This window comes from Crotalus tigris, unplaced genomic scaffold, assembly GCF_016545835.1.
Source record: "Crotalus tigris isolate CLP2741 ecotype Arizona unplaced genomic scaffold, ASM1654583v1 scf7180000023579.1091882, whole genome shotgun sequence".
In the NCBI taxonomy this organism is placed as follows: domain Eukaryota; kingdom Metazoa; phylum Chordata; class Lepidosauria; order Squamata; family Viperidae; genus Crotalus; species Crotalus tigris.
The window spans coordinates 751,352-766,787 of record NW_024100054.1 but is presented as its reverse complement, the minus strand read 5'-3'; the positions used below and the strand labels follow the sequence as shown (position 1 = coordinate 766,787).

The 15,436-nt window shown below is 35.7% G+C and overlaps 1 protein-coding gene across 5 annotated transcripts in view; it reads left to right on the top strand.

The window, feature by feature from the left end:
* The window catches only part of PTPN4 (protein tyrosine phosphatase non-receptor type 4), a 129,579-nt gene that overhangs the window by 94,987 nt on the left and 19,156 nt on the right, over positions 1 to 15,436 (top strand). For all 5 annotated transcript variants that reach the window (XR_005553692.1, XM_039319348.1, XM_039319345.1 and 2 more), the window contains 7 exons: positions 3,866 to 4,031; positions 4,962 to 5,045; positions 5,138 to 5,194; positions 8,296 to 8,452; positions 12,378 to 12,544; positions 14,990 to 15,080; positions 15,160 to 15,221. Coding sequence is in view for 4 of the 5 variants with exons in the window: in XM_039319348.1 (XP_039175282.1) it covers positions 3,866 to 4,031; positions 4,962 to 5,045; positions 5,138 to 5,194; positions 8,296 to 8,452; positions 12,378 to 12,544; positions 14,990 to 15,080; positions 15,160 to 15,221 (784 nt within the window). In the remaining variant the exon portion in view is untranslated. The remainder of the gene's footprint in view (positions 1 to 3,865; positions 4,032 to 4,961; positions 5,046 to 5,137; positions 5,195 to 8,295; positions 8,453 to 12,377; positions 12,545 to 14,989; positions 15,081 to 15,159; positions 15,222 to 15,436) is intronic.

Below are 15,436 nucleotides of genomic sequence, written 5' to 3'. Positions count from 1 at the left end.
GAGGTCAGACATTTTCTGTAAGTCTTCACAAGGTTGGCACACACTGTTGCTGGTATGTTGGCCCATTCCTCCATGCAGATCTCCTCTAGAGCAGTGATGTTTTGGGGCTGTCGCTGGGCAACTCCCTCCAAAGGTTTTCTAAGGGGTTGAGATCTGGAGACTGGCTAGGCCACTCCAGGACCTTGAAATGCTTCTTATGAAGCCACTCCTTCGTTGCCCGGGCAGTGTGTTTGGGATCATTGTCATGCTGAAAGACCCAGCCACGTTTCATTTCAATGCTCTTGCTGATGGAAGGAGGTTTGCACTCAAAATCTCACGATACATGGCCCCATTCATTCTTTCCTGTACACGGATCAGTCGTCCTGGTCCCTTTGCAGAGAAACAGCCCCAAAGCATGATGTTGCCACCCCCATGCTTCACAGTAGGTATGGTGTTCTTTGGATGCAACTCAGCATTCTCTCTCCTCCAAACATGACGAGTTGTGTTTCTACCAAACAGTTCTACTTTGGTTTCATCTGACCATATGACATTCTCCCAATCCTATTCTGGATCATCCAAATGCTCTCTAGCAAACTTCAGACAGGCCCGGACATGTACTGGCTTAAGCAGGGGGACATGTCTGGCACTGCAGGATCTGAGTCCCTGGCGGCGTAGTGTGTTACTGATGGCTGCCTTTGTTACGTTGGTCCCAACTCTCTGCAGGTCATTCACTAGGTCCCCCCATGTGGTTCTGGGATTTTTGCTCACCGTTCTTGTGATCACGTTGACCCCACGGGGTGAGATCTTGCATGGAGCCCCAGATCGAGGGAGATTATCAGTGGTCTTGTATGTCTTCCATTTTCTAATTATTGCTCCCACAGTTGATTTCTTCACACCAAGCTGCTTGCCTATTGCAGATTCAGTCTTCCCAGCCTGGTGCAGGTCTACAATTTTGTTTCTGGTGTCCTTCGACAGCTCTTTGGTCTTCACCATAGCGGAGTTTGGAGTGTGACTGAGGTTGTGGACAGGTGTCTTTTATACTGATAACAAGTTCAAACAGGTGCCATTAATACAGGTAATGAGTGGAGGACAGAGGAGCCTCTTAAAGAAGAAGTTACAGGTCTGTGAGAGCCAGAAATCTTACTTGTTTATAGGTGACAACATACTTATTTTCCACCATAATTTGCAAATCAATTCTTTCCAAATCAGACAGTGTGATTATCTGCATTTGTTTTCTCATTTTGTCTCTCATAGTTGAGGTCTACCTATGATGACAATTACAGGCCTCTCTCATCTTTTTAAGTGGGAGAACTTGCACAATTGGTGGCTGACTAAATACTTTTTTGCCCCACTGTAAATATTAAACATGTGTTATACAGTTATTGGAAATGATTTCTCATTTTCCCCTTAAATAAAATGGGTCATGGTTCAATATTAGTGTGTTAGAATACCACAAATTTAACCTTTTAAAGAAGTCATTGGAAAAATTAATAGAATCCATATACAGTATATTGACTAATACATTACTTGTGCTTAAGAGATATAGTAACATTTGGAAGATATAGTATCAGATTTATGTGACATAGCACTTAGCTGAATAGGAATATTTCAGGTTTTTTATTTGATTATGCACATTGTGAATGAAATAATACAGAAAGCTACTTTGATTCAAAATATTCCACTTACACATCCATTGTTTTAAACATTCAAAGGAAATTAAGAGCTAACTGGGTAAATATAAGGTTAGGAAGTTTTTTTCCAGTTTATTCTTAATCCTCACAATTTATTATGGTAATATATTACCGTGTATTACACTTGGAACCATAGTATTATATTAGTTCAGGTTTTTTTGTATATGTTGTAAATTTTATTTGCCTTTCACGTTTGAAAAAAAAAGAATTTAAACACGATAATGTCCTGGATATTATGTTCTAATGGAAATGTATTCTCAGGATTTAATCAGATTACAATTAAAATTGGGAAGAGGAGTTGCTAAGTAATACATACTAGTTTGTAAATTAATACCAATATATGAAATCATTTGTACCTTGCATTTCTATATGAGGCTAGTGAATTCCCAAGCCTACTAATTTAAATGAGTCTGAAAACAAGTCAGTGACAACCTTGGTTATTTTTACTTGGATATGCTATTGTGGGAATTGTATTGAAATTGTCAGTTTTGCAGTGTGAATAAGTGAATTGTCATTAAGACTTTAGATACATGAATTTCTAGAAATTTGTGTAAACTGCAGATGAATTACTGTACAGACTTGTCAAATTGCAAAATAATAGTATATTATCAGGCCAACTTTGAACACTGTCTTTTACAAGACACTTCTTAAAGATTTCTACTAGTGCATTTGGATTTTAGTAACGATGGATGTAGGTGTGTTTGGATAATCTGTCATACCTGGTTTATGGTGTAACCGTTGGTGCTTTTCCTTCCGCTTCCTCCTGGGCATATCTGAAAGCACTGATCTATCATTTAATCTGAGATTGCCACAAATAGCATAAATGTTTCCCCCTTTGGAAAATGCCAGAGATGGAACCCAAATGTTTTTCCTAATGAAAACATTTTTGTCATGCAAGCATATGGGATAAACTGGGTATTTACTTAAGAATATCATTGGAAAGCCTGTAGTAGAATATAAGGCATATATGTGGCATAATAGAAAGTAAGCAGAATTAATCTTTTAGAACACATAGAATAATTCTATTAAAAAAGAATCAAAAAGAAATAGTTCTGTTGACCCTAGTTTTGGGATGAGGCACACACCTAAAAAGCCAGCTAGGATGGGGTATGAAGCTTCCCCATGCGCCCCATACCCACTTACCTCGCAGCCAGGCCTCTCCTTGCCGGCCCACTTCTTCTGAGGCGTCTTCTGCAGCCACTTGCAGAAGTCATAGGCTTTTCCAGAAGGCCCCTGCAGCCAAGAACTGAGCTATGGATTCAATCTATAGCTCAGTTCTGCAAGTCTTGTGCAGCCAAGGACTGAGCTATAGATTGAATCCATAGCTTGGTACTCGGCTGCATAGGCCTTCCAGAAAGCCTGACTGAAATGCAGGCCGGAATGCAGCTGCAGAATGAAGCTGCTGCTTTGGCCAGAAGAAATGGACCTGCTGGGTGGAGCTGTCGGTGCTGGAGGTGAGTATAAAAAACACCCCCTGAAAATAAGTCCTGGTGCCTCTTTTGGAGGCAAAAAAAAAAAAAAAGACCCAGTTTTATTTTCGGGGAAACATGGTATGTTCTGGGAAGCTCAGAAGTATAGACATATATACCTGCACATAATCTGAAATAAAAGCATGAAGGGAAAAATCTATAATTTAAGAAAAACTGTACATATTAAGTGGGACTGGAAAACTGACCAGATTTGGATACTGAAGTGAAGAGAAATAAAACAGTATGAAACAGTATGTGCACAAAATAACATTTTATTGCAAATTCTATTTTTTCCTAATTTATAATTGGAATCATGAATATAAACAATGTGCAAAAATTAGTGTTTTCACTGAAAGGCTGGACTAGTTTTTGACAAATTATATGCAGAAATTACAGCCTTTGTATAAACTATATCTACCTGATTTCTTCCCAATGCAATGCCTTATGGCCTGCACGAAGTCCTCCTTGGGTCTCTTGCCTTTTTCTAAGAAATTCTTCTCAAAGATATAATGGGCAAGAAACAAGTAGGAAACCTCCCCCCCCCCCGACCAGCTTTTAATCATGTTACATTTAAGTCCCATCTTCTGTTCTATTGGTTATTTATGCCAGTTGCTGAGGACTTGTACTTTAATTCACACACCCATATTCTGTAGTTGTCTTAAAGATGCATTCTTTTTAACGTGTAAATTTCAAAAACATCTTTTTATTTTCTCATGTTATATGTAGGTCTCAAGAGACCCCTATAGATGGCCAACCACCTGCACTGCCACCTAAACAATCTAAAAAGAATAGTTGGAACCAAATTCATTATTCACATTCACAGATAGAATTGGATAACCATATAAATGAAACATATGATGATGATTCTTCCTCGTCTCCTGAAAAATCTACTGTAAGATTTTTTTCCACACTTGTTCGATTTGAATATATTAATAACTTTAGGGCTTATGTACATTGATTTCAATTATTGTAATTTATAAATCTGTTAAATGATACTTGTATGTTAATTTGTATTAGCTACATATTAGAGAGACAGCTTGATGTAGTGATTAAGGCATCAGTCTAGAAACCAGGAGAGTTCTAGTCCTGCCTTAGGCACAAAACTAGCTGGGTGATCTTGGGCCAGCCACTTTCTCTCAACCCTAGGAAAGTCAATGGTAAATCACTTCTGAAAAACTTTACCTAATAAACTGCAGAGATTTGTCCAGAAGGGGGAAAAAAAGCTATATATTTCTGTTTCTGCGCATAGTTCTTTACTGGCAATGGGATACTGTGGTAAATTGCAATCTGCAGGTACTTATCTTACATCCCAAATACTGAATCCCTGTTTTTGAGCATTCAGCCATGTCTGTCTATCAGGAAAACATTCTCCTTCCTCTCTACATATCCAAAGTCTGTTTCAGAAAGCTGAAAGACTCTGAGAAGCAGAAGGGCTCAACCTAGGTTTGCTGATTTGTTTTCTAGTGTATCTAGTATTTATTTATTTATTTATTTATGAGACTTATATACCGCTTTAAGTGCAAGCACTCTCTAAGCGGTATGTTAAAATCGGATTATATATTCTCTTTCTTTATTCCCTATGTAATTTTCTGTTTACATGATTGTAACTCCGTGAAAAACAATTGAGCTCCAATTATTAGAAGAGGAAATAATTAGTTTAGTAATAAGAAATTATAGATATTTTTAAAATTCAGCTGTGCTCTTTAATAGAAGTTGGCATTAGTGTAAACAATACTTCGTTTGAGGGTCCTTGGTGCTCTCTGAGCTTGCTTGTTTTCTTGCTGACATTTCATTATCCAAATTACTTTGTTTTCATTTTCAGCCAAATGGTGGGATTCTTCATGACAATCTTGTTCTAATCAGAATAAGACCTGATGAAAATGGCAGATTTGGTTTCAATGTAAAGGTATTAAAATTTTTGTTATATCTTTGGCTACTTTAATACTTAGAGAGGGTTTTATTTTTACATATTTTCATTATTTATGTTTCTTTCAAAAGGGTGGATATGACCAGAAGATGCCTGTCATTGTGTCTAGGGTGGCCCCCGGAACACCTGTAAGTCTGATCAAAGGAAGTTCACAATGATATATATGGTTAACTTTCAGTACTTTGTTTAATTTTTTTATTTCTTTACAACTATTTTCATAACAGCGAGTTCTGATGCATCATTTTAACATTAGAAATGGAAGCTTGGGATATAAGAATTATAAGTTACTTTATCTAATCAGAGGAAATCTTTTAAACTTCCTAGTTCTTAGGGTTTTTTTTAAACAAAATACTTTATTGTATTATAAGATGCAAGTTATCACATTATATAATTTGGATTCAGTGGTATTTATGTAATAAAGGCAGTGCTTGCTTAACTAATTGAGACTTATGATCTCACTGTTGCCATAATTGTTAAGCAAATCACCCACAATTGTTAAGTAAGACTGTGACTTGTGATTTTATTGTTGGTGTCTCCATTGACTGCTTGTCAGAAGCCGACTGTAAAGCATTGAAATGGCAATCAGGTGACCCTGGGATGCTGTTGTCAGTCCACTAGTTGTGAAGTGCCAGAATCTTGATCTTTTGACTGCAGGGATGCTGTGACAGTAGTAAGTGCAAGGACTGGTCACAGAGTTACTTTTTCAGCGCCATTATAATTTTGAACAGTCACTAATCAGGGCAGTCATGAAGTGAGGACTGCTTATATTAATTAACTAAAGATTATTACTACCATGATGATTTAAGAAACGTAAACCTTTAAAGATTTAAAAAAATCACTATTAACTATGATTTCTGAAATGATAACGTTAATGAACATAAGGTTACTTAAATTGTACCTCTAGAATCGAGTGTAGCATTAAAACCTGCGAAGTGCATTACATTATTTTATTATATAATAAAGTTTTCCATTTTAAGCTTAATGCTTAATATTATGGTCTTTGCTTTATTGTAACTTGAGGTTTATGTACATTAAAAAAAGAAAATGGAACATAAAAGTAAAAGAGTTTGCTCATAGAAGTAGATAAGTATTTGGTTTATAATTTCCCCTTTCTTTATACTTTTATCAATTTGCAAGATTTACAGATGGTCCCTTGACTTATAACCGACCGCTTAATAACTGCTTGAAATTATAATGAGACCATAATAGGTGTTTTATGGCTAAAAAGCACTTCTGGCTGTCATAATCTGTTATTTTACGCACCCCTCCCCACATTCACAAGACCATATTTCGGGCACTTGGCATCAGCTCACCTTTTAGATCAGTTTTAGCATCCCATGGTCACATCACTGTGATTTTCGAAGTTTTTTCCAGTTTTTGGGAAAAAAAATATTCAATCAGAAGAATAGGTTCTCATTTACTACCAATGTGTTTGCTTAATGGCCATGGATTCACTTAATGATCATGATGGTTCACGTAGTGATTACAGTAAAAAATATAAAATCTGGTCTAGTCACGTTGCTTTGATTTACTATCATAATAACTACTAGATATCCAAACTCAGTTGCATTTGTAAGTCAAGGACTACATTTGTAAATATTGTAAATATCGTGTTAAATGATTATGTTTATCTTGCTCCAATTTCCCATCTCTATAAGATGCTATGAAATGTTTAATATGTTGGAAACACAGTGGGTAAGGTGAACATTGTCTAAGAATGTAACATCAAAAATCGTATGCAACATGTAGAGAAAATGTTTTTTCTCTCTAATACAATATTTGGGGGGTCTTCCAATAAAGTTAAATGCAGGGAACTTTAGAGGGATAAAGAAAAATAAGCACTTTTCAGGTCTTTAGATATGATGATGCCCACTTATTTAGATTCTTTTAAAATGATGTTTCACAAATTGGTGGAAGGCAGGACGTTAAAAGCTACTAACCTTGATATTTGCTTTAAAGTAGCTTATTTATTATTGTAGTTCAGTTCCCTATTGTATTAAATAGATTCTTCTGTGCATTGCTGGTAAACAATCAAAATTTCTCTTTGTGATAGTGTGAATATTAAACGATTACATCAGGGAACTCTAAAAAGTTACTGTACAATTTTTTCTTTATTAGTTATAATTGTTTCTTAAATTTATTTGTCACTAGGTGGCTTACAATAATAAAAACAAATAAAATGAAAGTATAAACAAGTTCTGTTGCCAAAGCAACACAATAACATTATATCAATATGAAAACCAAAAAGATGGATGGGTGGAGAGCAGTGGGGGAGAGAGAGGTGGAGTCTGCATCAATCCAGCAGACACCTCCAGTGTGGAACTCCCCCATTTGGTCCCCAGGCCAACCGGCAGAGCCAGGTCTTCAGAATCTTACAACGGAGAGAAAGGATAGTGGAGGCAGATCTCACCTTGGAGGGTATGATGTTCCAAAGGGTGGGAGCTGCAGCAGGGAAGGCTCTTCTTCTTAATCCTGATAGTCAGAGTTCTTTGACTGAAGGATCCAAAGTATTCTAACTCTACCAGCACGAGGCAGTTCATCAGGTAGCCTGGATCTATCTTTTTATCCATTTTATCTAGCTTTCTTTATTCCATTGTCCAATTTTATTCTTAAACAGAAAAAAATATTTTAGAACTTATTAGGATAAACTAAAGAAATGTCAGAAAGTTTTTTTCTGGAAAGGCAATATATAAATATAAAAAAATAAATAATGAACAAGTTAGCAATATTTTTGAGTTTATTATTTCGATATGACATAAACTGGATTATTTAACAGCTGTATTTAGATGTGTAACTCTGAAGTACATAACTTAATATTACGATACTGATTGTATCCTTCTGCTTTTCCTCTTCAAACACAGCAATGAGGGAAATATTAAAAGCTTCTGTTATTGAATAAGTGTAGTTCAATATGTTTTTGATAAATCATGGTTAGGGGAGACAAGTCAATTTCATAAAGTATTATTTGAAGCTTGCTTTTCTTTTTGTCCAGGATCACATGCTGTTACAATCTGCAATTGATTAAAAAAAAGTGAAAACTTCCAAAATCTTTCCTACAACTACTCCAGTGGGCAAAGTATATTAAACAAGTATAGCATTTGTATGCTGACTGTGATTTAGCACTCTATCTAATTCTTCAGTATGTCCATTTTGTGCTTTTAAGCAGTTAATTTAAAAAGAAAAGGCACGTCTCTTATCCACTGGAGTAAAACTTTGTTTCATGTTGCAGGCAGATGTTTGTGTCCCTCGTTTGAATGAAGGGGACCAGGTTGTACTGATCAACGGCAGGGATATATCAGAACACACCCACGATCAAGTTGTTATGTTTATTAAAGCTAGCTGTGAGCGGCACTCAGGGGAACTTGTACTCCTAGTTCGACCCAATGGTGAGTAATTTTACCTGTATAAAACATGCTTCTTTTTTCCCTTTATACTATGCTGTCATTAGAGCAGTGGTTCTCAACCTGTGGGTCGGGACCCCATTTGGGGTTGAATGACCATTTCACGGGGGTCGCCAAACAAGGCTGTCCGCCATTTTTCCCCCCTTTTCTTTGGCCACGCCCCTGGCACCCGGTGATGTATAAGTGGTTGGGGGTCACCACAACATGGGGAACTGTATTATGGGGTCGCGGCATTAGAAAGGTTGAGAACCACTGCATTAGAGCATTTGTTGTGAGATTTATTCTGCCTATTGTCCTTATATACTCATTGTTTTAGTGTTATTTAAATTGTCAGCTGCTTTTCTATATATAAAAAGAAAAATAGCCAAGTCAGTGTTTGTCCTCTAATAGGGTACACAATGGTTAAATAGTTCAGTGAGCATTATATAATTGTCCTAATCTGCTAGTTCAAATGTTGAGACTGTTGAACGTTCTAGATATGACAAATTAAATCAACATAAACAACCTAAGAAGGAATTTACTTTCATCTTTATGCCTTATTAGGGGCGGCGCAGTGGCTCAGTGGTTAAGATGCTGGGCTTGTCGGCTGGAAAGCCGGCAGCCAGGTTCAAGACCCGAGTGCCATGTGACCCAGCTCCTGCCAACCTAGCAGTTTGAAAGTATGCAAACGCAAGTAGATAAATAGCTACCATTCATTGAAAAGATAACTGCACCCCGTGGGATCATGCTGGCCACATGGCCACGGAAATGTCTTCAGAGAGCGCTGGCTCAGTGGCCTTGAAATGGAGATGAGCACTTCCCCCTAGAGTCGGCAACAACCAGCGGAATAAAATCCGCAGGGATTCCTTTACCTTTTTTTTTATTATGCCTTATTATAATTGTTTAATTTGAAAACATTACTTAGAATTGTAAATAGGTCTACATGCTGTATAAATTTTTAAAAGAATTTGGATTATAATAGAATCTTATACAAACTAAACTTAAAGAGCATATAGAGAAACTAAGAAGTGCAAGATAAAGGAAAGAAAAAGAGAATAAAGAGTAAAGTAAGAATATAATAGAGAGAGAAGAGATACCGTATTTTCCGGCGTATAAGATGACTCGGCGTATAAAACGACCCCCGACTTCGGAGAAGATTTGCATGGTTAGAAAGTCGTCTTATATGCTGGAAAATACGGTATATAAAGAAATGGTTTTGAACCTTCATCACAAAAGTATAAACAAATTTAGTAACTTCATCCTCTCTAAATTACAAACATGTATCTATTCATCCCATATCTCTTACCTATAAGCAAGATTTTCTTTAGGTATCTTCTATTAGTTTGTTTAAAGAAACATGTACATCTATAGTTATCATCATGGCTTGCTGCTTTGTATTTCTTGAATTGATACATGAATAAGTTTTCTTTCTTCCCCAGCCAAATCTAAAGCTGTCCTGGAGAACTTTATATAGAGAGAACTTTTCTTGCTTGTTCATTAATCATTTTATGTGTATGTCTGATATATCTTTTCATGTTACTTTTTCCCCTAAAAAAATCCAGAAATATTTGTCTTTTCACTAAAGAAGAAGTTTCACTTCCCTTGAGCATTTTGCTACTTTTTTATTCTCTTGTGATATTAACTGAAATGGGAAACTAGAAATTACAAATATAAAATTGCATCAAACCATAGATTTTTTTTTCTAATGGTTATTTCTATTATTTTACTCAATTTTTATTATCCTTAGAGAACTGCCTTTCTTGTCTATTTCCTGCTTCTGATCTTTTCATAATTGTTTCTTTTATTATTTGTACCAATATATTGTTGCTCATCATATTGTTCTTGATGAAAGTTATAGACCTTTGTGCTTTCATCATTTTGGCAAAATTTCCACTTTTTAAAAAGAAAGCTTCCTTTACTTTTCATAGCTGCTTTAGCTTTGGGCAATTAGTGTTCCAAAATTAAGAATGCTGTCTTATATTCATTTCTTTGGAAGCAAGCCTCATTGAACCTAATGTGACTTACAGTCTGAACCAGTGCATTTTACATTTAAGTATCTCATTTTTAAATTTTTCTCGTAAGCCAGATGAATACAACGTTTTCTTAATAAGCTTCTGTATAACCCATTGTGGCATCTTGTTGGCTGGGTATGAGATAATTAATTCTGGTTTATTGCTCAGTGACAATATAAGAACATTTAGAAGAAAAATATAACCAGAAATAAAACGAGCTAAGCAGGTTGAAATTACTGCACTAGGTCAACAAGCAAGAGAGTATAACTTTAATCCATTATTTGATTATGTGTTCTATTTTAAGTTGCCAAACTGCTAAAAGTAGCATTAGTTTAAATGAAAGAGTTTGAAATTAAAAAGCAAACACCATAATTTCCACCTCCACATTTTTTCAGTTTTGTTTTTGTTCTAACCAGTACTAATAAAATATGTTTGTTTTCCACAAATACTGTCTGGCACATAAGTGTCAAACACATGCTGTTTCAGATAGGAAACATATGGAGGATAATTGTTAAATGAGAATACCATGAAATCTAGTAAAAAAATTACAACCTTCCTTTTCCCCTGCTCAAATCTTGGGTAGGAGATTCTTGTCTACTGTGTGGTTCCTAATGTAAAGGGTTAAAGGAATCCTCTGAAGCAGATTTCAAAACTATAAGAATATAGAGAAAGTAATTACCTGAAATACCTGCATTTCTAGTGGACTAGGCTATAATTCCTTCTGGGATGGCTTATTCTGAATTTCATACGTTAGTCTGAACAAGCCCCGAGCCATCTGGATTTCATAGTTGGCCTGTGTGATGTCTAGTTTCTTCCAGTATTTTCTAGCTGAAGATAAAGACTGAGTTTAGATACAGAGTAATGGCATCTGACTGAATGATGTAGTTGTGTTGTCAGTCAGAAGTTTATACCTTGTAATCATCTGGCTGAGGCTTTATTATTGCTTTGCAGAGAGGTTTGAAAAACTAACTGAAGGCTCCATGATGGATAGTGGTAAATCATGAGTAAATGATTAAGATTCCTAATATGGAATCTCTAGATTCCAGGAAGGGCTGAGAAAGATCCCATGCTCCTTGGCATCGGGACTAACTTGATTGCAGATCAAAATCAAGGCCCACCTGTAGAAAGGTCAAGACCTGAGATGTAGATGCTGACCTATTCGGAGCATTTTTCAAATTCCAAGAATAGTAAAACTTTCAAGAATAATATACAAATGTGTTTGTTTGCATCCTGTCTTTATTATTTTTACAAATAACTCAAGGCGGGGAACAGTATCCAATACACTTTCCTCCTCTGTTTTCCTCACAACAACCACCCTGTGAGGTGAGTTGGGCTAAGAGACAGTGACTGGCCCAAAGTCACCCAGCTGGTTTCCATAGCTAAGCCAGGACTCAAATTCACAGCCTCCTGCTTTCTAGCTTAGTGCTTATCAGTCACTGTCTCCCAGTTTCCAGTCTAAAATATAATATCCAAAGAAGGGGAAATGGGGAAGAAAAGTAGAAAAAGAGCTTAAGTATCAGTTGTTAAAGTTACAGTTCTTATCTGACCATTTTAGACAAAAAGTTCAGCAGTATGCTGCCAGCTGAGTAACAGATGGAGAGAGCCAAAGGCAATTGGTTTCTCATGTAAACTATTAAAATAGCTCTACTTCTGTTCTCTCATGTTATTTTGAAGCTCAGTTCCTCTGCTGATATATTTTAATAATAGCCTGCAGCAAAATATTGTATACAAAAAGGTGCCACTTAAATCCAAACAAAAATTAATCAGTATTCTCTCACACCTAATATTATTCACAATACTTTTATACCATGTTGTAATGTTGTGTTTTCAACAAAAACATTACCTAAATATATTTGTTTCCAAAGGAATACAATTTGACTCCTCGTTTTAGTAATTCTGCTACTTTCGGTTTATTATAGCTATTTACGATGTAGTAGAAGAAAAGCTAGAAAGTGAGCCAGATTTCCAGTACATACCTGACAAGTCCCCACTTGATGGAATTCACTATGATGATAATGCTCTGAGAGAATCAATGTTTCAGCTAGCGGAAGGGCTTATCACTGGAACAGTCTTGGCTCAGTTTGATGTAAGTAATGTATTTCTAGAGTTTATGTTTGTGTATGCACTTTCTAGTTGTGAATTTTGGATTTTTAAAAAGCCACAGATTCAATTTAGATTAAGAAATGCCTGGCAAAATATTTGCATTACTTCATTGAAATTATTTTCTTAGGGTTTTTTTTATTTTTAAGATAGCGTAATTATCCAATTAATCTAAAATAGCATAATTATCCAGTTAATAAACTTAAGTTTTTCTGAACTTTTCCTAGCTAGTATTTTACACATTATAAAATAAGAACATTATTATTATTCAGTGAATACAAAGTTACTACAAAGCTATATAAATATCTGTATCCAGTACAAAATATATTGAAATGTAGATGTGCAAATGTAAATCAGATATTACCTTGGTTTAATCTAAAATATATGCTTTAAGACCAAGGTAGATAGTTTATTTTTGCAGGACTGCACTTTCAATTTTGTTCATTCATTTGTTCTTTAATATCTGACATTGCAAAAAGGCCACATCTGTTCAGAAGTAGTTTGAGAAAATGAAAAGGAGGGAACAGAGAGAAAAATGTACTCGGAAAAAGATTGGCCCAACTCATCAGGAGGATTTTAAACTAAAATTGAGGGGGGAGGGTGAGCAATCTTCAGAATCTCTAGAACCCAAACCAATCATAAATCCCAAGAAAACAAATCAAACAATGAAGTTGGCCGAGATGGAAAAAAAAAACCCCAAACAACATTCAGGAAGTGCAGGAAACATACACATGGACAGGCATAAAAGCCTTAAATGCTTATGTACAAATGCTCAAATCTTGGGGAACAAACAGGGCAAACTAGAAGCAATAGTACACGAGGGAGGATATGACATAGTTGGTGTTACAGAAACCTGGTGGGACGAAACCCACAAAGGGAATGGACTGATGGACGGATACAAATTGTTCAAAAGAAACAGGTCTATAAAAAGAGGAGGGGGAGTTACACTAAAAGAATACTACATATCTACAGAAACGCACATGATCAAAGATAAAATCTCTTCAGAATGCATATGGGTCAATATAAAAGAGAAAAAAAGTGACATTACCATAGGTGTACATTACAGACCACCCAACGAATCAGAAGAAATAGATGAACTCTTTGCCAAGCAGTTAATAAATTTATGTAGGAAGCATGCCACAATAGTAATGGGAGACTTCAACAGTCCAGATATTAACTGGGAGACAAATTCGGGAGATCAGATTCCTAACCAACCTAGCCGACAACTTTTGTCATCCAAAAGATGGAGAAGGGAACTAGACGTAAAGCCATACTGGACTTAATTCTAACTAATAGAGAAGAAGTGATAGAGGGAGTTGATGTTCCGGAAACTTGGGCGAAGGTGACCACCTCATACTGGAATTTAATATAATGCAAACACTAGCAACAGAAAACAATCCAACCAGTGTCTTGAACTTCAAAAGAGCTGATTTTAACAAACTCAGAGAGAACCTAGGAAAGATCCCATGGATGAAAATCCTAAATCAGTTTCCCAAGAAGTGTGGGAAACTCTCAAAAATGTGATCATAAAAGCCATTGGCAGCACAATACACTGAAAAAGAAAAACAAGAAATCCAAGAAGAAACCAGCATGGCTGAACAAAGGTCTCTTTGACACACTGAGACAAAAAGGACAAATACAAAAAATGGAAAGGGGGGCACACAAATAAGGCCGATTATCAGCAGACAGCTAGAACGTGTAAAGATGAAGTCAGGAAAGCAAGGGCTCAGAACGAACGAAGACTTGCAACAGAAATCATGGATAATAAAAGAAGTTTCTTCCAACATATTAACAAGAAGAAAAAAGTCAAGGAAATTGTAGGTCCACTAAAGAGAGAAGATGACAAGGAAATAACAGGCAACAGGGAGAAAGCAAAGCTGCTTAACTCATACTTTACATCAGTCTTCACACAAAAAGAAACTATAGTCCAACATACCAAAAAAAAACCACTGCAAAAGACAAATTAGAAACAAAAATTAAAATAAGCAAGAAAATGGTAAGAGAACACCTATCCGACCTTGATGAATATTAATCACCCGGGCCTGACAGATTACATCCCAGAGTTCTGAAGGAGCTGGCAGATGTTATCTCAGAACCACTGCACCACATCTTTCAAAAATCTTGGAGCACAGGGAAAGCACCTGAGGATTGGAAAAGGGCTGATGTGGTTCCATCTTCAAAAAAGGGAAAGGGATTTTTCTTTCTAATTTGTCTTTTGCAGTGGTACCATTGATGTTTTTATATTGATATATACAATTAAGGATCTTTAACTTACAGTGCAATATAAATGCAATAAACAATAATTAATAAATAATTTGTACTTTATGATCTATAGGCAGGCAGGAACATATTGTTGTGAATTATGTTACCTGAACATGCTGTCTCATTATGATATTCTGTTTTTGTTATCTAATCATTTGTTGCTATTTAGCAACTTTATAGGAAGAAGCCTGGGATGACAATGTCTTGTGCCAAATTACCTCAAAATATTTCCAAAAATAGATACAGAGACATTTCGCCTTGTAAGTACTTCTTTATGTGTAAGTAAACATATTGTCTTTAGTTGTCATTTGAAAAATTAAATGTTTGTCTTTATTTCAGATGATGCTACACGGGTTATTTTAAACAGTAATGATGATTACATCAATGCAAATTATATAAATGTGAGTTGACATTTACATCTTTTTCTTTATTTTCTGTTTCCAAGGTAAAATAGCTCAACATTTTAGATGTAAAAAACAATTGTTTGATTTACTTCAACAAGTTACAAAATGGCCAAAGTTCCTGCATTCACTATAAATGCAGAAACTCTTGTATATATTTTAATATATTTTCTAGCCTTCTCTTGAAATGAAATTTGATCTAATTAAGAGCATGT